The sequence below is a fragment of the Arachis hypogaea genome, chromosome 14 (assembly GCF_003086295.3).
Source record: "Arachis hypogaea cultivar Tifrunner chromosome 14, arahy.Tifrunner.gnm2.J5K5, whole genome shotgun sequence".
Classification (NCBI taxonomy): Eukaryota; Viridiplantae; Streptophyta; class Magnoliopsida; order Fabales; family Fabaceae; genus Arachis; species Arachis hypogaea.
This window is the reverse complement of record NC_092049.1, coordinates 138,218,689-138,240,703: the sequence shown is the minus strand read 5'-3', so window position 1 is coordinate 138,240,703 and position 22,015 is coordinate 138,218,689. Positions and strand designations below refer to the sequence as shown.

At 34.1% G+C, this 22,015-nt stretch overlaps 4 protein-coding genes across 4 annotated transcripts; 2 read left to right on the top strand and 2 right to left on the bottom strand.

The window, feature by feature from the left end:
• Positions 1-572: 572 nt before the first annotated feature.
• On the bottom strand, positions 573-4,064 carry LOC112744550 (biotin carboxyl carrier protein of acetyl-CoA carboxylase 1, chloroplastic). Its single transcript, XM_025794215.3, has 7 exons — positions 3,508-4,064; positions 2,345-2,398; positions 2,049-2,218; positions 1,612-1,933; positions 1,384-1,455; positions 999-1,064; positions 573-915 (listed from the first exon to the last, which is right to left on the bottom strand). The coding sequence occupies exons 1-7, from the start codon at positions 3,667-3,669 to the stop codon at positions 892-894; spliced, it is 870 nt and encodes a 289-aa protein (XP_025650000.1). The 5' UTR covers positions 3,670-4,064; the 3' UTR covers positions 573-891.
• Positions 4,065-5,551: 1,487 nt separating this feature from the next.
• Positions 5,552-7,209, top strand: LOC112744549 (small ribosomal subunit protein eS19z). The gene is made up of 4 exons (XM_025794214.3): positions 5,552-5,829; positions 6,396-6,486; positions 6,612-6,795; positions 6,906-7,209. The coding sequence occupies exons 1-4, from the start codon at positions 5,746-5,748 to the stop codon at positions 6,976-6,978; spliced, it is 432 nt and encodes a 143-aa protein (XP_025649999.1). The 5' UTR covers positions 5,552-5,745; the 3' UTR covers positions 6,979-7,209.
• A 176-nt stretch (positions 7,210-7,385) lies between these two features.
• Positions 7,386-10,322, bottom strand: LOC112743363 (microtubule-destabilizing protein 60). Its single transcript, XM_025792574.3, has 8 exons — positions 9,161-10,322; positions 8,947-8,992; positions 8,752-8,847; positions 8,536-8,655; positions 8,307-8,405; positions 8,045-8,104; positions 7,854-7,948; positions 7,386-7,745 (listed from the first exon to the last, which is right to left on the bottom strand). Exons 1-8 carry the CDS (start codon positions 10,165-10,167, stop codon positions 7,643-7,645), a joined length of 1,626 nt encoding a protein of 541 aa, XP_025648359.1. The 5' UTR covers positions 10,168-10,322; the 3' UTR covers positions 7,386-7,642.
• Positions 10,323-14,603: 4,281 nt separating this feature from the next.
• Positions 14,604-17,647, top strand: LOC112744548 (UDP-glucose 6-dehydrogenase 1). Its single transcript, XM_025794213.3, has 2 exons — positions 14,604-14,861; positions 15,860-17,647. The coding sequence occupies exon 2, from the start codon at positions 15,878-15,880 to the stop codon at positions 17,321-17,323; it is 1,446 nt and encodes a 481-aa protein (XP_025649998.1). The 5' UTR covers positions 14,604-14,861; positions 15,860-15,877; the 3' UTR covers positions 17,324-17,647.
• The last annotated feature ends 4,368 nt before the right edge of the window (positions 17,648-22,015 follow it).

Sequence of the window (22,015 nt, the reverse complement as noted above, 5' to 3'; positions counted from 1 at the left end):
CTTAACCCGCACCGCTTAAACCGTGGGCTTTGGCGGGTGGGACGGACTTTTTCGCCGGGCTTAGAATTTTATTGAAGATGTTCTAATTTAGTATTTTGGATTATATTTTACGTTTGATTGATTATGTTCTAAATTTGTAGATGTTTAATTATATATTTTGGACAATATTTATTTTATTTTGAATAATATTAATTTTATTATTTTGTTTCAAAAAACTTAGTTTAAAATTATGTTTATTACATATTTATAATTATAAAGTCTTTCATGTTTATTAATTTAAAAATTATAAATTTACTAAAATGATTGTAAAATTATATATATTATTTAATATATTTTTTAATAATTTATATTATTTAATATTTAATAATAAAAAAATAAAATTTGTGCGAACTTAGCCCGCCAGCCCCGCTTAACAGCGGGGGAGTGAAATTTCAAAACCACCTCATCTTGACCAAAAAAAAAAAAAAAGACCGCCTCAATAACGCAAGGCGGGGCGGGCTTTTGGCGGGATGGAACTGACTTCCCCGCTTGCCACCCCTACTAATTCTATACAAGATTCAAACCTTTCACTATTTTTGTATCATAGTAATCTGTGTAAGTATAATAGTTGAATACATTAATACAAGACATCAAGTTAATGAATTGACATAAACCAATAAATAGTAAAAGAAGAAAGTGTTATTGGACAGTGATGTGGCTCTTATGTCTAAAATGTCTTTCTGAATAAACGGACAGAGTGAATTTTCCTTAAAAGTAGGAAAAAACATTATCACACAAGAAATTTCTGAACAATAATAATGAATAATTTAAATCATGTAGTGCCAGACATGTTATCTAGCAATGTAGTTTCCCACAGCTCCAACCAAATTAAGCTCTCTTTTTTCCTGGTACTCATGGTACTATTACCAAAAGAGGCTACATGGACCACAACAAACTCAGTTAGACAAATGATGTACAAAGTTCGGAGAGAGAGAGAGAGAGAGAGTGCGTGCACTTACCGTGTCGACGCTGACTGGTTTGCCATCCTCGGCAATTATCTCAGTTATTGTTCCAGATTGATCAGCCTGGGAAGCAAAGAATGAGGAGACAGAAGAATTTAAGAGTTTTGGTTATATTGGACTACATGAGTTTATGTATATATCTATGTAGAATTATATTAATCTATATAATGATTCAACAAATCTCCAGAATAAATGAGAAGCCAAACAATGATAATATTATTATTAAACACATTAGAAGAATAAAATATTCCTTCCATTTCAAAATAATCATCAATTTGAACAAAGTCATCAATTGTCCTGAACTCTTGATACACTAATTTTTCCACTTTGTTTAAATTGACAGTTATTTTGAAACAGAGCTATAAAGGGACAACACAAATACCTCAATTTCATTCATCAGTTTCATAGCCTCAACAATGCAAACAACCTGCCCTTTCTGCACCTTATCTCCCACCTGAAAGATCAAGAATGAAATGAGGCTACCAATTATGTAAACATGGTAATAATTAGTTCTAAATCTAGTAGTCTATTTGTATAATGGGCTAATGGCACCTTGAAAGAAGTGCAATATCTAAATCACATTTGTTTATACAGTCATGTTGACACATACCTTGACAAATGGCGGTTCACCAGGTGCTGGACTACGATAAAAGGTCCCAGCCATTGGACATTTCAGGGGTGGATGAGATGACCTGCTTGCTTTTGCAGGTGGTGGTAAGGCAGGTGCTGCTTTGGAAGGCGCAGCGCTTGCAGGAGCAACAGCAGCAGCAGCTGGTGGCGGTGGTGAAGGCATAGAAGGATATGTAGGATAAGGAAAAGACACCGGAGCTACCATGGCCGGTGGAGGCTCCAAAGCTTCCTTTTTCCTTATCATGAGCTCGCAGTCGGCCTGCTTAAGTTGTAGCTCAACGATATCTCTAGAATCCACAAGTCTTCCCATGAAAATAATATTATATAAGTATTTAGAAATATTGCAAAGCCTAATGTTCATAAGAGAACAAAAATGTCAACATACGAGTCTACACAGCATGTGGCGTATAGTCTTACTTTACAAGGTCTGAAACTTGATTCATGAATGCAGACATGGAAGCTGGATCTGCAAAAGTGCTTGGCCCAGAAGGTTTCCTGTTTTCGTCGTCTTTCTCTTTTGATGAAGCAGGTATAGGTCCATTGACAAGTGCAGGTGCAGAGTTTGAAGAATTTTCAAGAGTAACAACCTACAATATGCAAAGCAGCATTGGTGCTAATCGTAATTCAATCTTATATAAGAACTAATTTGCACAGATGGATTAGCACCCTCTTGTGACAATTTTCATTCGAACAGAAACTTGATCTGAACTGACCTCTTTAGGCTGTGCTTGACACTTCAAGGCAGAAAATTTCTTCGTATTAAGGCACTGCATGACATGGCATTAACAATTGAGTATTTAAATAATCAGGAGGAAAAGTATAGATACAAAACCTCTGACACTAGTTTATTGTAGTATTGAATGATTAAAAGAAAAAAATAAAACATAAAAAGTAAAAAAGCTGAAAATACTTTGGTGTATACCATTTCTTCAGTTTTAAGCACATTAGAAACTCATCACTAAACTATGTCTGTAGTGACCTATGTGCTTTCATTCACAAATGCAATCCACGTCCATCAAATATAATTGAAATAGTGTAATTCTAGTGCTAAAAAAAGAATGAAAAAAAAAAAAGCGGAACTATATTATACACATTACATAAGCATAAAAATTAATAGAAATCTACATCACAAATGTGCATATTAGAAATGTAAACCCAATAATGATGGGAAGCTTCATGATATAATGCTTTCAAATACAGGAAATAGTCTTAGCAGAAACATTTATCACCTACTAACAGAACTGTATCCTTGCATTACATATTGTTATGATTCTTTAGGTCTACAGTTTCCAAATGTGAGAGTAAGCCTTTTATGCTTAGCAATAAATTATGTGTCAAAATAAACTAGCTATATTGATATTCCTATTCCTTCATGAACATTCAGACACCTGATTTAAAGGATCATAACAATATGTCAAAATATGTTAAAAGCTTCACCCTTTAACCTTTTATATCAAAGAAAAGTTAGTTACCTTTTTTAATTTCCAAAAGTAAAGGAGTCTCAATGTGGAAAAGACACTGATAATGGGTCACACTAATTTATGCCAAACACAATAGAATTGCTAAAATGAGAACATAGACAACAAGTAACAACTGATAAATGCTAAAAAAGAAACAAGTTAACTGCACGGCACCCAAATTTCTTAATTCAGCCAATAAACTTGAAAACTATCTCTTCTTACCTTCAAATCAAGGCTTCAAACCTTCACTATTGAAATTGAAGGTGATAGAATATAATCAAAATTGAACATTCTATAGCTACATTTTCAGCTTCAAAACCATAGAATCAAAATCTCAAACATGTAATCTACATAAACCAGGCACGACAAAGGAGCAAAAAACAATCACATTTGGAATCAGAACAAATCACACATACCTGAACCCCAATTGAGTTTGAATCACAAACCAAAGATCCAAATGACTGGGATTTCTTCAATTCCAACCCAGCCACGTGCATGTTCCGTTGGGTGGTCTGAGAGTTCAATCCCAAATGTGAAAAAGAGAGACACTTGGGACAAGGGATAGTGAAAGACGCCATTTTGAACAAACCCCACAAATCAAAAACCGATTTTTTTTTAGCTGCTGAGCTCAAATGACAGTGTGATCTAGCGAAGTGGGTGAGCGAGAATATAAGGATTCTTTGTGGCGATGAGGTCGAAGAAGGAATGGAGAATGGTGTGCGAGGAAATGGAGAAAAGCTTGCAATGAATGATGGAAACTACGAAGGAGGAACACTGGTTTTAACAGTGTGTGGCTTTGGTTTCGATGATTCCAATGAAAAGGGAAGAAAACATCAGCGTCACGGTTTCAACTTTCAACTAACTTGGAACAATAAAATCCTACCTTTGCTAGCTCACTGGCTTTCGCATTTGTCGTCTCTTTTTCTTAGAGAAAGCTAGAAATCGCTAGCTTAAATTTTTATTTAATACTATCAAAAGAATTCATTAATTTCCTTAATCAAGTAGTAAAGAAAAGAGAGAACTAAAGAGACGTATCTTTATTTATACTAGTTTAATTATTGCTCATGGTGTTATTTAATTGATTTAGTTAACTTTTAATTTAAACATATTATTAAATATATTTAAGTAAGAATAATACTATATATCTAAGTCTTTTTGTTAACTAAATTTAATTAAATTAGTCTAATATAATAAAATCAATTATAACTAGCACTATTCTAATTTTCTAAGTCTTATTATTTAATTTAATTAGACTTAATTTATAAAAAAATTTAAATATATAATAATAATAGTATCAATTTATCATGCATCAAGTAACACCCATTACATTATATTATTGGTGAATTTTATGATATTTTTGTTGTGCTATTTAAATGGTTTAATTTTTTTTAAATATAAAATAAAATATTTAAAATAAAAAATTATTTTAAAATTTATCAAATATTATCTATTTATTTTTTTAATAATTTAGGCACAATATTAAAAACACTATAGCATTCACCTATATTATTTTCCATTTTTTATATGATGTTACATGTTAGATACATAGCTTTCACGTATCTATGTCTTTATAATACTTGGACAGAATCATTATCCAATTAATAACTAGGTTAAATGTATGCTAAAATTAATTATTAAAATAATAATTATTATAAAAATATATATTAAAAATAAATTAAATTATATATATTATATATATACGATCATTAATTTTTATAATGATTTTAGTATTAAATAATATTTTTTATAGCTAATAAATATTTTATATTGATCTCAGTAGTGTTTTTTCAAAATATTCTGACTATAACATATAATACTTTTTTTTTGGGTCAAACATAGTGTTTAATAAAAGAGTAAAGTATTATTTTTGTCTCCAATGTTTGGGGTAAATTTTATTTGTGTCCCTAACGTTTAAATCGTCCTATTTGTATCCCTAATATTTAAATCATGGCGCTTTAGTTTGAGTTTTAAAAATCTCTTCTTGAAGTTAGAATACAAATGTCTCGAATAAAATCGACGATCTACTCCAAAAAATAGCTCATCAAATGTTGAAACTAATTCCTACAACATTTACATAATTCACTTTTCTAGGAACATAATTGAATCTAAACATAAATAGTGGGTATAATATTAAAATCGAACACATTCAAGTGAGAATGAATACATCTAAGTGAGAATAATTGAAAAATATAATCTGATTTATTAGTATAATTGACAGTAGGATAACATTGAATCACTTTTATAAACATTAAGGATACAAATAGGACGATTTAAATGTTAGAAACACAAATAGAACTTACCCCAAACGTTAAGGACAAAAACGATACTTTACTCTTAATAAAAAAATAAATTTACACTAATCACGTAAAACAATTTTACCAAATTATCTAATATTATATTGTCACGAAATATTCTTTTCAATAATGTTTTTGCTATTAAGTAGAATTGGTGAGGCCTAAAATTGTGAACACAAGCCCAATTGTAAATACCAATTACCAAAGTGGGTCAAATACTCGAACAGAGAAAAAAAAAATAACAGAAAGTTAGGTACAATAATGAAAGGAAAACCCTAACTAACCCAATTTTGATTCATATAAATACGAATCTGAAAGAAAGGAAGAAACTTTGTTGATGCCACACACTCTGATTCGGCCATGGCAACTTCGAGGACAGTGAAGGATGTCTCTCCTCACGAGTTTGTTAAAGCTTACGCTTCTCACCTTAAGCGTTCTGGCAAGGTAAATCACACTTTTCGCTTTCTAGTTCCTAATCTACTAACAAAAACGAAACATATTTTATGCCACTTAATGGGGTCCTCGAAAGTCCTGATTTTGCTTCTTGTTATTCTCCAAAGAGTCCTTTTTTTTCTTTTTATTTCTCCAATTTTCAGTTCCTTTTTTTAGTCATTTTATTCTGGGAGAAAAAAATCTGCTTTTGTCGATAATAATTACTGCTAATGTCACTTTCAAAATCTCTCAAGACTCCTTTTTAACAAATTATGTGCTTAAATTGCACATTATCTTATAACGATGTTAGTTGAACTTAGGATGTGTACTGTGGATAACTTTGATTGGTGTAGCTGAAACTTTTGGATGTGTAATTATCCATAAGGCCTTTTATTCTCCTAGACAGAATGATCCAATTTGTGGTGCTTCTATGATGGTCAATTAACTTAATGTAGTTGCCAAAAGCATATTTTTGTTTAGATAATCCTTTTATATGTGTTGGATTGCTAGTTTAATTTAGACAATCACTCCTGTGTTTCCTCATAGAATTTTTGTATCTTGCTCTTGAACATGTACAGATGGAGCTTCCTGAATGGACAGATCTTGTAAAAACTGCTAGGTTTAAAGAGCTTGCTCCCTATGATCCTGATTGGTACTTTATTAGAGCAGGTAAGGTTCCTAGTGTACTTGATTGTACATGTGCTAGTATGAGTTTTTGTGTTTGCCTATACTGTTTCATAAACCCTGCTTTTTTTACATAGTTTTAGATTGATTTAGTTCAATTTTCATTACAGCTTCTATGGCAAGAAAGATCTATCTGAGAGGCGGTCTTGGTGTTGGTGCTTTCAAGAGGATTTATGGTGGTAGCCAGAGGAATGGAAGCCGCCCCCCACATTTCTGCGAGAGCAGTGGTGCTATTGCTAGACACATTTTGCAACAGCTGGAAAGCATGACCATTATTGAGGTTGATCCTAAAGGGTAAGTTGTGTTGCGATGCAACAGTCTGCCTCAACACTTCATTTTTTTATGTTATTTCTTCATTAAACACAAAAGAACATAAGAATGAACATATGCTTTTTGTATTTCAGGGGTAGGAGAATAACTTCAAACGGACGGAGGGATCTTGACCAAGTTGCTGGGAGAATTGTGGTTGCTCCTTGAGATGGTTGCTCCTTGAGAATGGCATCATACTATTGAGAACAGATGGTGGCCCTCTACTAGGATTTAATTTTGCTCTGGAGACAATATCTTTTTTTTTTTTTTCACCTGTCTGTATCCATTCTAGTTTGGAAGTTTTTGGTGAGGCTTTTGTTTAAAATTACCGAGTTATCCCGTGTAAGACCGAAACAGATGGAGTTATTTTGATTAAAAGAGTTGTGCATTTTGGTTTAATTTTGAAGGAATATATTACAAAAATTGGATCTTGAACTGGAGTATCAGAAGTTTGAGAAAAGAACAAAATAAATAGTAAATTTGATTGAATATCCGTGACTATCAAATTGCTCTTAAATCTATAAAGAAAAATTAAATGTCCCGAGTGTATGGTGTTGTAGTGAAATCCGTTATCATTTCTCAAATGGGAATTGATGATGATGATTCATCTTGAACTTTTATTTCCTTAAAAAAGGTTGGAGGCATATATATCAATTTAACACTGTACAAAGATAACTACAATACAGTGGACCAAGGCCAAATCAATAGGATGACTGAAAAGAATGCAACTACATTGGTTGCGCTCCGTGAAGAAAATTGAATATTGTTCACAGGACGACTGAAAAGAACACATTCAGTTATTATTATTATTAACAAAATAAAATTTGCAGATTTATGGACTCAAATCGCTCGAATAGGATAAGCTACACTTGATCTTTTTGTGGTGTGGTATGTGAAACTGGGGCTCTTTAGGTATTGTTGGATTCTTCACAGACCTTGTACAAGGCAAAACAAACTAATGTCAGAGATACATTCAAATGAGTTTTTTCGATTGTATGTCTCTTTAGATTGCTAAATCATCATAGGACTATATCAACCCTTACCTCCTTGGAATAAAAGGCCTATCAAAATAAGGCATCGGTTGTGCTTTTGGAACAAGCTCCCTCCTTAACCTTTTGATTTCTTCTTCTTCTGCCATCTGTAGTTACATACAAAGAACCATCATTTAACGAAAGGAGTTAGTTATGTCAATGGTAGATTAGCACAGGAGTTATCTGAATAGTAATAGGAGTACCTTTTGTTGCCTCTCCTTCTCCAATTTGTACTGCTCTATCAAACTCAATTTTTCTGCAACCTAAATTGTTCATGAATGGTTCAACATTTATCAAACAGTGTTCTATTGTCTACCGATTTGTATTTTTCTAAAAATGAAAGATGCTCGCAGTAGCGACAAATCTATGAAATATGGATCCAGCATTTACAATGATGCTGCTCATGACACAATATTACACTTAATGAAGCAAAATTAAACAAATGAAAATAAGAAGAGTTGGTACCTGATGATCAAACTCAGCACGATCCATTGCCCGCACATCACTGTGAAGCTGCAGGTCAATCGGCTGTGTGATTTCTTTGACAGGAGGCTTTACCAAACACTGAAATATTAGCACAGAAGATAGTTGAGTAACTCAATACAGGCTATAGCAAATGCAAGCATGTCACTGAAATGGAAAAAGTATGAGTTGTGAACTGAACACAAGATTTTGAGAGCAAAATGGCCACCACCTCAGGTTCATCTGTTGTCCATGGAAGCCCTTGGGCTATTGGTATCCTTTGCTTCTCTTCCTCTGTCATCATTTCATGTATCTTCTTCACAAATTCTTCCTCTTTCACCTTCCCTCTTTCCTGCATTGAATTACAATATCCATGTCATTATCCAATTCAAAAATCAATGGAAAAATGATTCAATCAATCAATTTGTTGCATCAGAATAGGCATTACCTCAGTTCTTAGCTTGAATGGTTTTTGGCTGGTGACTTTCAGCTGCTGCTTCTTCTTCCACCTGCTTCCCCCAAAGGTGCTAGTTGATTCCAAACTCTGAAAAAGCAAATCCATTCAATTCAAATTTAGAAAACCCTCATTTTAATCAAATCTTCATTTTTTGCTCCAGAAAAGGTAACCAACCAGAAGACTTACATTTCTTCTGCTTCTTCTACCTCCATTAGAAGTCCTGTTAGATACACTGCAGTTTGAATAAAAAGTATAACAAACATCAACACAAACAAATACATACTATTATTAAATAAGTAGTATAACATAGATACATATATATCATTTTGCACACACATCTATATATCATTTATATATCAAACAAGAATTTTGGAATTGTAGTTGTCAGTTATTGTCAAACCTTCCACGGCTGCTATCCCATGAAGACGAAACTGAAGCCTTCGGATTCAAGCCAAGGCTCTCGGATGTGAGAATCGCCTGTGGCGGGCAAAATGAAGAACAACCAGACACTTCCTGAGTTCTTTCAGTTGCATCATTAGGAAGTGGCAACCCTGGCAGTGCCCATCTCATAACCTTTCTCTTCACCTTATTCTCCTCTTTCTCTCGTGGCTCCTGTTCTTCCGCCAGCGCCGCCTCGGCCATTTGATCCTGATCCTGATCCTGATCTTTCTTTCCAGTGGTGGAAACAGTTAGAAGCTTCTCAAATGCCTTGACCAAATGCATCACCTTGCCAGGCCCAGCTTCAGGAACACTCTTCCTTGCTTCGTCCATCAACTTCTCCCTCCTCCTCTTCACAGCCAAATCAACAACACTCCCCAATCCACCACAATCCTCTCCTATGGCTTCTTCTTGTTGTCGTTGTTCTTCTTCGATGATCTCTCTCTCAATCTCAGCAGCTCCATCTTCTTGATCTTGCCCTTGTTCTTGTGCTTGCTTGTTCTTGAAGAACTCTTCCTGTGACTTCCTGAGATTCTGGTAAGCCACACAGAGACACTTGTTGTTCTTGTTGCTCTCTTTGCACTTGCAAAACGACAGCGTTGAGTTTGAACCCTTATCACCATCGCCACCACTCCCCTCGAACTTCTTGTTCTTATTCTTCTTTGCAACAACGAACTTCCTCTGCCTGATCTTGTTCTTCTGAACGGAATTCACGGAATTCACAACACCCTCCTTTGCTGCTGAGGATTGTGGCTTCCTCTGTGACTTGGAACACGATTTCTTCACAACAGGTGAAGGAGAAGGAGAAGAAGAAGAACCACAAGGATTGGATAAGGGTTTGGAAAATGGAGTGGTATTACTGTTAGGGTTGACATTTTCGGAATATTTGGAGGGTTCTTGATTCTTTGATCGGAAACCCTTGGCTGGAGTGGTTATTGGTGCGGCGGGATTATTGGTGGCTGTATCCATCGGAAAATCCACCGGAGAAGGAAGGGGTGGATTAGGGTTTAGGGTTAGGGTTGGGCGATGCAGGAAGAAGAAAATAGAGAGAGTAGTTCGTGAAATCTGTGCGTTGTGAATGTTTGTTTGTTTGGTGTTTTGTGAAGTGAAGAAGAAGAGAAACAAAAGATTGGAACGTTGAACGCAAGGCTCTCTTTGTTAACGGCTAGTTTTCCATTTTCTTTGCCAATTATTATTCATGTCATTCATATGATTTTTTTTTCCTAAAAAAAATATATGGTAAAAGAAATATATGAATTTAGTCAATTTACAAAGCAATATTGCATTACAAGTGCAAAGTTTTCAAAAAATTATCCATTAATATTGATTTATTAGACAGATAATATCATTCATACAACAAATATTCTTAATATTCGTATAAAAATATGAATATTATTAATTGCTAAAAAAAATCGATCTTAAGATAATGTCTATTATGAAAAGTATAAATATAACGAAATTATTAATAAATTATGCAATTTAGCCGGTAAAGCATTAAGATGAGAGAACAAAATAAAATTAAAAAGATCACTTTTTATTTATTTTTTGGTTTTTTAATTTATACACAAGACAATATTTGAACTCCTTATATTTGTTTAAGTAGACTAATAAGAAGTACAAAGTGAAGAATCTTTCCAAGCAAACAAGCTACATTCCTATCCAGAAGTAAGTATAGAATCTCAAAAAAATGATTAAGAGACACAGACTCTCATTTATCTTTGCCAAAAACTTGTGTTGGTTTTTATTTTTTTATTTTTAATAAGAGTAAAGTATCGTTTTTATCCTTACGTTTGGGGTAAGTCCTATTTGTGTCTCTAACGTTTAAATCGTCATATTTGTATCCTTAACGTTTATAAAAGTGATTCAATATTATCTTACTATCAATTATACTAACAAATCAGATTATATTTTTCAATTATTCTCACTTGGATGTATTCATTCTCAATTAGGTCTCACTTGAATGTGTTCGATTTTAATATTATACCCACTATTTGTGTTTAGATTCAATTATGTCCTTAGAAAAGTGAATTATATAAATGTAGGAATTAGTTTCAACATTTGATGAGCTATTTTTCGGAGTAGATCATCAAATCTATCCCAGACATTTGTATTCTAACTTCAAGAAGAGATTTTTAAAACTCAAACTAAAGCGTTTATGATGTGTAATTGATGGCAGGATAACATCGAATCACTTTTACAAACGTTAGGGATACAAATAGGACGATTTAAACGTTAAGGACACAAATAGAATTTATCCCTTAGAACAAAAACGATACTTTATTCTTTTAATAATAAAGATTACAAAGCTAATTTGATGTTTGTTTGGGTATATAGTTTTTGAAGACATTTTACACTATCAGCATTTTTTCCCCTTCCTGCCTCTCTAGTGTGGACTTGGACCATACATGCCCAATTTACTAAATAGTTGGTGATGAAGCAAGCTTATGTAGGCCTTTGGGACTTAGACCAAGAAAAAAGGGCCTTAAGTCTAAGCTAATTAGGTGATAATCATACAAATTTTCTGAACTTTTAGGCTTCATTTGTGGTCCAATTGCATATGATTACATTAATTAAGCCATGAATGTGGTCAATGGCCTAACACTTGTTGAAAATGTGAGACAAGTCCATAGATTTTATGTTTGGTCCATTACCAAATCTATCCAACAATAAAAATATCTCTGTTTATTATAAAAAGAAAAAAAGTTATATAAAAACCACGAGAATTTAGAAATGTTATAAAGACATTTCACTAAAATTGGCACATAATTTTGTATATCTTTTTCAAAGAAAAACAAAGAAAGTGGCAATAAGGAATATAAAGAATGCATTTTTCTGTTATTAAGAAAAAATAGAAAATTCATTCACTAAGACTGTTCAAACTTCAAAGATATTTTTTTTCTAAGATTTTTGTTATCGAGAAAATTGGTAATATTTTTTCTTCTTTTGTAGCTTCAATTGCACTCAAATATTTATTTCCTAACTTCTGAAGCAAAGTCCATTCTTAGATTTGAAGATTGCACCATCTACTTTAATAGCAAAGGAAGTACTATAATCATTTTGGTCAATACCTAAACGCACATGAAAAATTCTGCTCCTCTTCTCCCTCTCAATAATTATATTCAGAATTTGATGATTTAAAAACTGTTACTTTAGAATGAAATAGAAAGGAAAAGAACAAATTACAACCTATTCATATATTATTATTATAATCTTTAATTTTATAAAGGAAAAGAAAAGGACATGATATTTTGTTAAGCATTGTTTGTATAAGTGACAAATTTTCAATCACTAAATATAATTGATGGAATAGCCAAATGAAAATAATCCAAGGACTTGTATCATGTCACTAATGAATGCTTTTCATTGATTTGCCTTTAATCCTATTTCTAGAGGTATCTAAGAATATTCTTATTATTATTTTTTTTATAACATTTTTTAATTAGATAGGTTAATAATTAATTTGTTGTGAATCGAAATTTTATTTAAGTTTTTTTTGTTGATAAATAAATTATTATATATATAAGATAAAATAAAAAAAATTTATAATTATTTAACTAAATGAGTAAACTGATTATTCAATCCATTTAAAATGTTATACATGTGTGTCTTAATTTATATTTTAAAAGAAATAAAATTTGAGAGAAAATTGTGGTTAATGTAATATTTACAAGAAAATAGGCTCAACAAAATATGGATATATTTCTTGTTATGTTGAAAGAGGGGGAAATAAGACCGGTGAATATAATTCTACAAACCATTTATAATTATGCAATTTGTGATTTTTTTTTTTTTGGTGTCTTTGATGCATTTTTACACAAAAAAAAAAAAGATCCCTATGTAATTTATTTGAATGGTCAAACTCAAACCCCTTTCTACCAAAAAACAAAAAAAGTGGTCTTTCATTTCATTTCCCATCCCATCCCATACACCACAAAAGTTCTTATGATTAATTTTCCTTCTCATTTTTTGGCAATTTGATATTTTGATTTGTATTTTTTTTTTATATTATATTTGCTTTTTCCACATTTTACGAGAGACTTAAAACTTGAGATCTTTACTTGAATCTCACATTAGGTAAATCTAATGATGCATTTTCCATTATTCCTTCATTCCCTTGCTTAAGGTACAACCTTTTATTGCATATGCTTTATGCTTATGGTTCCAATTAATACAATATAATATTCAAAATCGGAATTCTAAAGTTACGTACAACTCAAAAGAGAGAAACAAAAAGATTATAGAAGTTATTAACCATCAAAGTTTCAACAATTTAAAAAGTGGAGAAATCACATGAAAGGGAATTTTATTCTGACAATAATAATATTAAGTTAAATAGAAATGAATATATAGAATAAATAGTGAAACATGATGGGAGGTTCTTCTTGGAAGGTGGCAAATGGCAAAATCGTTATTATTATTTTTTTTTTCATTTTTTGTGATGCTTGAAATTGAAGTTGACACTCAGAAAAAAAAATAAAAAATAAAAAAAACGCGTGGAACGCGCGAAGAAGCTGTAAACCCATATTTGCCAGTTGCATTACAGTTACAATATGCAAAGTAAACAATCAAATCCATGGGCTTTTCCGTAAACTCATCTAAATTTCCATATTTGCCCGTTCCCTATGACTAACAAAAAATAATATCATCATATGATTTATTTGCATAATTATATTAAACTTCTTTTCTATGAAAATTTTGGTTAAACATGTATTTAAGAATGTAATTCTAAATTTCTAATATTTGCTTTGTGTATACTTTTATTTCATTCATCAATTACAATACTATGAAATATTCTATGATGTTATATGCTATAATTTTTTTTTTATCAAAGATAGAGAAATTTAAAATTGCGATTTTTTAGGTAAATATGGTGAGACTATGTTATTTGAATTATATAATTCATTGGTTATATGCTACAAAATAATTTTGTTCACAAATATTTTAAAATGAATGGCATGCTTTATATATTTATTGTATAACTTGTAAGATATTAAAATGTTCGTATGTAAATATATAATAATATAATATAACTAAAATAATAATCCTAAAGTGTTCTACGTGAATCAAATATTGAGAATTGAATATTCAAATTCATCAAATTATATATTATATATTCAACACATTACACATGCATAAAAGGTACTTACATAATAATACTATGCACATTTTAATAATTCCAAAGATTTATTAAATTATAAGTAGTTGTTATATTAGCGAATGAGTAATAGCTTAAATGACATAGTTTCCCATACTCAATTAAGAGGTTGCAGGTTCGAGTCTCCTATCTTTGGTAAAAAAAAAAGTAGTTGTTATATTACACATAGTGATAAACATAAAAAAAAAAAATACATTTTTTTCACACCAAACAAAATAAAATATGATCCCATATCAGAAATAAATCATAGAATATATGTTCTATGTTCTAACTTCTAACTAACAAAAAATTACAGCAAAATAGAGAAAGGTTCTTGGCACCGACCGGGAAGCATGTCCTTTTTGGTAATAACACATTGGGGTCCCAGAGCCCAGATTTTCGTTGGGTATATATAAGCTTTCTCATGCTCTTCACTTCTTACACATCACCACAAAAATCGTTCTTTTTTCTTCTTCTTCCTCTTCTGCTCTGTTTCTTAGTCAAAAGGGTCCATCATTCATCTCTCAAGGTAAAATCTTGATGCCCCATTTGGTGTTTTCCTTGTGTCTTATGCCAAAGTTCGTTTTTTTATGCCCCTTCTTGTTGGATTACACATTCTTCGTTTGAAAGTTCTGTTTTTTCGTTACGTGTATGTGTGATTCTTATGTTTTGATTGGTGGGTTTATGTTTTTCACTGAAATACTTAGATCTGTTTCTGCTATATTCAGTTATCTATGTTGTTCTGTTGTTCAATTTTTGAGCTTGATTCAAATGTATCGTATGTTATTTGTCGGTGGTTTTGTGTTGTGAATTTGGTTTAAGGAAAATTAACAATGGATCTGTTGGAATTCGAGGTGGTTTGCATTGAATTCAGTAATCAAGTGCATTTAGCTCATGATTCTTCAGTTGTAGCTAGATCTGCTTTTTCTTTATTCATGCTAATTGCTTAAGCTTTACTATCAAATCACCAAGCATTCAAATTTGCATGCGTGTGTTAGATCTGGATTCTTTCATGTCATCACTTTCAAGTTTCCTCTTTTATGTGGATCTTCTCTACTCATGCTTGATCTGGTTTCTGTCTTCTTAATTTTGGTATTTACTGATCCGAATCATTGCATTTTTTAACTTCTAGCTAATTTTACGTAACATGTTATGTTGTTCATTTTTCTGTCTATTCTTAAAACAAAGGCAATCTACAATTTGAAATCACTTGTTGTTTCTGCTTAAGATTGTTAAAAATGAAGATAATCTCAGATTTCATGGAACCTCCATGATGTGAAGTTATTGATAATTGGCTTATTCTTCATGTGACTTGTTCCTAAACTTATTAAGTCTTGCACTCTTTTAAGGCATAAGCATTAAGCATGTTGTTGTCCATGTTTGTTACAGTTGAAAAGTTTTCAATAGAGTCTGTATTATGCTGCATTAGTAGAACTAGATGTGAAATGATTGCTATGAAAATTGTTAATGGCTTCTTTGGCTTGATTATGATCTTACTGATCTGTTTCGCAATCGTTATGTGGTTAGGCAATTTAGAAAGAAAGAATGGTGAAGATTTGCTGCATTGGTGCTGGATATGTTGGGGGTCCTACAATGGCAGTCATTGCACTGAAGTGCCCATCCATTGAAGTCGCTGTTGTCGATATCTCCAAACCCCGTATTGCAGCCTGGAATAGCGACCAGCTTCCCATCTATGAGCCCGGCCTTGATGCAGTTGTGAAGGAATGCCGCGGCAGGAACCTCTTCTTTAGCACTGATGTTGAAAAGCATGTGTTTGAGGCTGACATTGTGTTTGTCTCCGTCAACACCCCAACGAAAACTCAGGGTCTTGGAGCCGGCAAAGCAGCCGATTTGACCTATTGGGAGAGCGCTGCTCGCATGATTGCTGATGTCTCAAAGTCAGACAAAATCGTTGTTGAGAAATCCACTGTCCCTGTCAAGACTGCTGAGGCTATAGAGAAAATTTTGACTCACAATAGCAAGGGAATCAAGTTCCAGATCCTGTCAAACCCGGAATTCCTTGCTGAGGGAACTGCAATCGAAGACCTTTTCAAGCCAGACCGTGTCCTTATCGGTGGCCGGGAGACCCCAGAAGGCCAGAAAGCTCTCCAAACATTGAAGGAAGTTTATGCTCACTGGGTCCCTGAAGAGAGAATCCTAACCACTAACCTGTGGTCTGCTGAGCTGTCTAAGCTTGCTGCCAATGCCTTCTTGGCGCAGAGGATTTCATCTGTTAATGCAATGTCGGCGCTTTGCGAGGCTACCGGGGCAAATATCCAGCAGGTGTCCTTTGCTGTCGGTACTGACACAAGAATTGGACCCAAGTTCCTCAATGCCAGTGTTGGATTTGGTGGATCCTGCTTCCAGAAGGATATCCTGAACCTTGTCTACATCTGCGAGTGCAACGGCCTTCCTGAGGTGGCCGAGTACTGGAAGCAAGTCATCAAGATCAATGATTACCAGAAGAGCCGGTTCGTGAACCGTGTAGTCTCATCCATGTTCAACACTGTCTCAAGCAAGAAGGTTGCCATTCTTGGATTCGCCTTCAAGAAAGATACCGGTGACACAAGGGAGACCCCGGCCATTGACGTGTGCAAGGGGCTACTTGGCGACAAGGCCAACCTAAGCATATATGATCCACAGGTAACCGAGGACCAAATCCAGAGGGATCTGTCGATGAACAAGTTCGATTGGGACCATCCGATCCACTTGCAGCCGACTAGTCCTTCTACCGTGAAGAAAGTGAGTGTGGTTTGGGATGCATATGAAGCCACAAAGGATGCACATGGAATCTGCATTCTTACTGAGTGGGATGAGTTCAAGACCCTTGATTACCAGAGGATCTATGAGAACATGCAGAAGCCAGCATTTGTTTTTGATGGAAGAAACATTGTTGATGCTGATAAGTTGCGTGATATTGGATTCATTGTTTACTCAATTGGTAAGCCACTTGATGCTTGGCTCAAGGACATGCCTGCTGTGGTGGCATAGGAACAAACAAGATCATTGATCAAGTTTTACAAACACTGCAATATGGGTTAAATTTGAGGATTCTTTATTATTTTTTGTAAGATCTATTTTCCTTTTTTGGTTCTTTACACCTCCTTTGCTTTTTACCCATAGTAGTTGACATAAAAAGAGGTATAAATTATGGGAAAGTAGGAGGATCTATGTTTATTTTACAGATGTTTTGCTTTGTACTCCTATTCATTTCTACTGCTTTGGCTGTTATGAATGTAATAGGATTATCATAACTTGTTTTTGTTTTGATTAATTAGTCTGCTTCTATTATCAAATTTTCTTTTGAAACAAAAAGTTCAACCTATCAAAGTGGAGTATCAATATAAAAGTACTAGACAGATAAAATAAATTAATTTTTAATCATCTTTGACAATGCTATTAACAATCTAAAAGATTAAATATTATTTTACTCTTTGTAACTCCTAATCAATTTGTTGACTATTTTTGTAATATTTGTTCCATAATTCTTAAAAATTGTTATTTCTTTTCAAACAAGTACTCTAAATGATAGTAAAAAAATTAATCAACTATCTGTTATGTTTTTTGTTTTTTCTTTCTTACAAGTGCACCTGTCTAAATCTCAAAATGTTGCTTAATTGAATCTGAAATACACCATGGTTTATTATAGGGACACAACTAAGTACATTACACCTATCAAGTAAACTCACAACCAATAAACAAGTGGTAATCATTCTCTGTATCCTGTTTACATAAAACATAAATAGTATCATTTTTATCAATGACACTAAATTTACTTAATCTCTCTTTAGCATTGACTTTGTTCACTAACACAAATTAGGTGAACAACTCAATTCGTAGTGGGATCAAACCCTTCCAAATAGAACTAGAAAAATTGTAACTTGTAATATCTTTCGGTAATAGTTTAACCTGCAAAACCTGCACAAATAAAGTAGTAAAATAGACTCCTAATTTATCAAATTTCCACATTAGTTGGTCCTCTCTTCCATGTGTTAATATGACTCATTGAAGGACTACGTGTAGTTGATTAACTAACTCCAACTACCATTAGAATAATTGTCTTCTCCATTGAAAATTCTATATCCACTCTAATCCATCCCAGAACCCACAATCTCCTGTTACTGATCCGCTTTAGTTTGAAACTGAGAAAAGCCTTGAAAAGACTAACTTCAGCATACTACATAGTAGTCAATTATCTTCCTAAAAGCAAATTCTTTTACCTTCTCCTACTTTTAAAGATAATCCTCTGATCATATTGTCTCTCACCTGTTGCTCCTTTATCTGTAACTGGCATATATCCTTCCATGAGCCTCTTTTCTATGGCACAGGTTGACAAGAGAGAACAATGTTTGGATTCAAATCATTATAGGAGCGTACAATTTTCTTCTATAATGGATAATCTTCTTTTGAAAATCTCCACCACACTTGAATAAGAGAGCTGTATTTCGAATGACTGTATCACCCACTCCGAGACCTCCTAGCTTTTTTGGGGCTTGGATAATATCCCAACTCACCAATGGTAACACATGATTGTCATCCTCCTTACTCCACAAGAACTTTCTCTGCAAGAAAATTAACTTCTATATCACTGCTCTGGGTATCTTATATAAGATGAGGTAATAAACTGTCACACTATTCAGCAGAGATTTGATGAGGACCAATTTATCAGTTTTATTAAGCGTTTTTGTTTTTCACAAGCTGACTTCTCTTCAACTTTATCTATTATCAGTTTTCAAGTCTTGACTAACCTCGGATTCGCTCCCAAAAAAAGCTAAGATATTTAACTAGCAACGAAGCTTTTTTACACTCCAACAATCTACACATCCTTCGTGACTACTCCTACTCACAATTAATCGAAATCAAACTAGATTTATCAAAATTAATGCTCAGGCCAGACATCAGCTCAAAGCACCGCAAGAGTCGCTTGTAGTTTTTGATAGATATCTCTTCCTGAGAGCAGAATAGTATGGTATCGTCCGCGAATTGCAAATGAGACAATGCAACATTGTCCTACCCAACCAACAGAGAAGCAATCCTGCCATTTCTAACTGTCCCTCCTACCATCCTATGGAGGACATCAACAACAAGAACAAATAGGAATGGAAAAAGAGAATCGCCCTGTCGTAAGCCTCATTCCATCTTAAACGATCTAGATGGTGAGCTATTTATCAGAATCGACATTGATGTTGTGCAAACACATTCCTTAATCCACCCTCTCTAATTTTGCCCAAATCTCATCTTCTGAAGTACAATATCCACAAAGCTCCACCTTACTCTATCATAGGCTTTTTGAAAATCCAACTTAATTATCGCCGAGCTCTTCTTTTTCATCTTTAGCCACTGCACAGTTTCACACGCAATCAAAGACCCGTCATGGATTTTTCTTCCTTTCACAAAAGCACTTTGAGTCTCCCTAACCAATCCTGGCATTACCATCCTCATTCTCTGAACTAACACCTTCAATATGACCTTATACACACATCCTACCATGTTTATCGGCCGAATATCCTTAATCTCCTCAGCTCCAACAAACTTTGGAGCCAAAGCCACCCATGTGACATTAGAATCCCTTGGGAGAGTAGCAGACTGAAAGAAATCCATGACAGCTGTAGTGAAGTCTGACCCGATATCTCTTCAACACTTCTTAATGAAGTTTATATTGTACCCATCACAACCAGGAGTCTTAGACGACTCACAATCTCATACTGCATCCTTTATCTCATCAACCGATGACATCCTCTCCGATTCTGCAACCTCCTCATCCGGAATCCGATTAACTAGTCCATCCTGAAAACCTATCAATGGCGACACTTCCTGATGATACAAGCTTTTGTAAAAGTCCCGGATAACAATCTTGATTCTGACTTGATTTCTCATCAATCTTTCATTTATTACTAAAGCATCAAGCCGATTGCTCCTTCTTCTTGCTAAGGCTAAGTTATGGAAATATCTAGTATTCTTGTCCATGTGCTTAGCATGCCAAGACCTTGACATCTGCTTCCAATGTAGTTCCTTCCTAATGTACCATTTCTTACCGCAGCTAACAAGGGCCCTTCTTCTTGCTTCCAATATTCCTTGATAAGCCCCATCACTAACCAACTCATCTACTTTCCTGATTTCATCCTCCAGTTTCTAAATCCTCAACTCCATATCACTAAAATTCTCCTTATGCCATCTACTCAAAGGTATCGTCAACGCCTTTAACTTTTCAGTAAAATGAATGTCCCCTAAACCTCGCCATTCCTCCTTCACCATTCGGAGAAATCCTTCATGTGTAAACCAAGAGTCTAAACTTTGGAACGGCCTCGTACCCCCTTTCATTCTACTATTTTCCATTAACAGCGAACAATAATCAGATAAACCTCTTGGGCCACCTCTAAGCTATGTCTCAGAAAACTTCTCGACCCATTTCAAGCTCACCAACATTCTATCAATTCGACTGGATGATTGATCCCTGAACCACGTAAACTTATGGTCATTCAATTCTATATCCACTAATTCCATATCCTGTATCTGTGTTTTAAAGTTTTCTGATGTTGCTGTTAACACACTAGCCCCCTTCCTTTCTTCCAATTGCACAACCACATTGAAGTAACTCATGTAGCAAAGAGGAACTTGACACACTCCCGATAAAAAACTCAACTCTTCCCACACAGCAAATTTCTCCTCTCTTGTATGCACACCATACACCAAGCAAACTGCACAATAAAAATTATTGTTTGTCAATTTTTCTTTTATACACAACCATCTCTCCCCTTTGTAACAATTACTCAACCTAAACATCATATCATCTCACATTATTAATAAACCTCCGGAAGCACTTTTCGATCCCACAAATTCCTAACCTACTGCATCATTATCCCAAATTTGCACTACATTAAACTTAGTAATCACCGCCTTCTTTGTCTCTATCAATCCTAACATATTCACATTATTTTTACACTAATTTTTTTTTTAACATTCTCCACTTTCTAACACTCCCTAAGACCTTCACATGCCACGAACTAAAAATTATTTAAAAATTTTATTACACACCTTATTCGAGTTTTTGGGGCGGCTCCTTCTTGCTTTCTCTTTCTGTTTTGCTTGCCTTCTTTTTGTGTCAATACTTCATTCTGAGCTTTGAGAATAGCCATAATGTCTTCATCCTCGTCATATAAAATAGCTCTTGATTCGGCCACAGATCCCATCCAGCCCTGTTTTTAGCCATATCTTTATCTCAATTTCCTTCGTACTCATCTTAATTAGTTTCACCGTCTGCATCTTGCTCTGACTCCTCCGAATCTTCCAAGTTCCTTACAGACCCTTCATCCTCTAATCCAGTTTTTTCCACCACTGTATTCTCATCCTCGAAATCTGAATCATGCATTGCATCATCTTTCATTAAACATATGCCAACATGCTACATACCACTCCCGTCCAAACTAGCATGTATATCATTTACTACACTTGGTGGAATGTTTTTTTTTTTTTTTTGCTGTGCTGTTCGGACAATTTTCTGCACCGCCAATCTCCTTCCCGGCTTGATTCTACTTGTCGGGTGCATTAGGGGCTTCACGCTCCTCCCTACCCTCCACGCCATCAAACTCAGCGCAGACATTATCACCTCCACCGCCAGCAGCGGTCTTCCACGCTGCTTCCAGATCTGCCTCGTCAATGCTGTTCACCATGGCATCAATCCCT

Bases quoted from the DNA above. Each gene is read 5' to 3' on its own strand.
- LOC112743363 (XM_025792574.3), bottom strand. From the start codon at position 10,167: ATGGATACAGCCACCAATAATCCCGCCGCACCAATAACCACTCCAGCC. The intron at 8,993-9,160 runs GTTTGACAATAA...TTCAAACTGCAG, and splicing joins TGGGATAGCAGCCGTGGAAG to TGTATCTAACAGGACTTCTA. The intron at 8,406-8,535 runs GTGGTGGCCATT...CTAATATTTCAG, and splicing joins GGACAACAGATGAACCTGAG to TGTTTGGTAAAGCCTCCTGT.
- LOC112744548 (XM_025794213.3), top strand. From the start codon at position 15,878: ATGGTGAAGATTTGCTGCATTGGTGCTGGATATGTTGGGGGTCCTACA.
- LOC112744550 (XM_025794215.3), bottom strand. From the start codon at position 3,669: ATGGCGTCTTTCACTATCCCTTGTCCCAAGTGTCTCTCTTTTTCACAT. The intron at 1,934-2,048 runs GTAAGACTATAC...TTTCATGGGAAG, and splicing joins CAAGTTTCAGACCTTGTAAA to ACTTGTGGATTCTAGAGATA. The intron at 1,065-1,383 runs GTATTTGTGTTG...TTTGCTTCCCAG, and splicing joins AACTGATGAATGAAATTGAG to GCTGATCAATCTGGAACAAT.
- LOC112744549 (XM_025794214.3), top strand. From the start codon at position 5,746: ATGGCAACTTCGAGGACAGTGAAGGATGTCTCTCCTCACGAGTTTGTT. The intron at 5,830-6,395 runs GTAAATCACACT...GAACATGTACAG, and splicing joins ACCTTAAGCGTTCTGGCAAG to ATGGAGCTTCCTGAATGGAC. The intron at 6,796-6,905 runs GTAAGTTGTGTT...TTTGTATTTCAG, and splicing joins ATTGAGGTTGATCCTAAAGG to GGGTAGGAGAATAACTTCAA.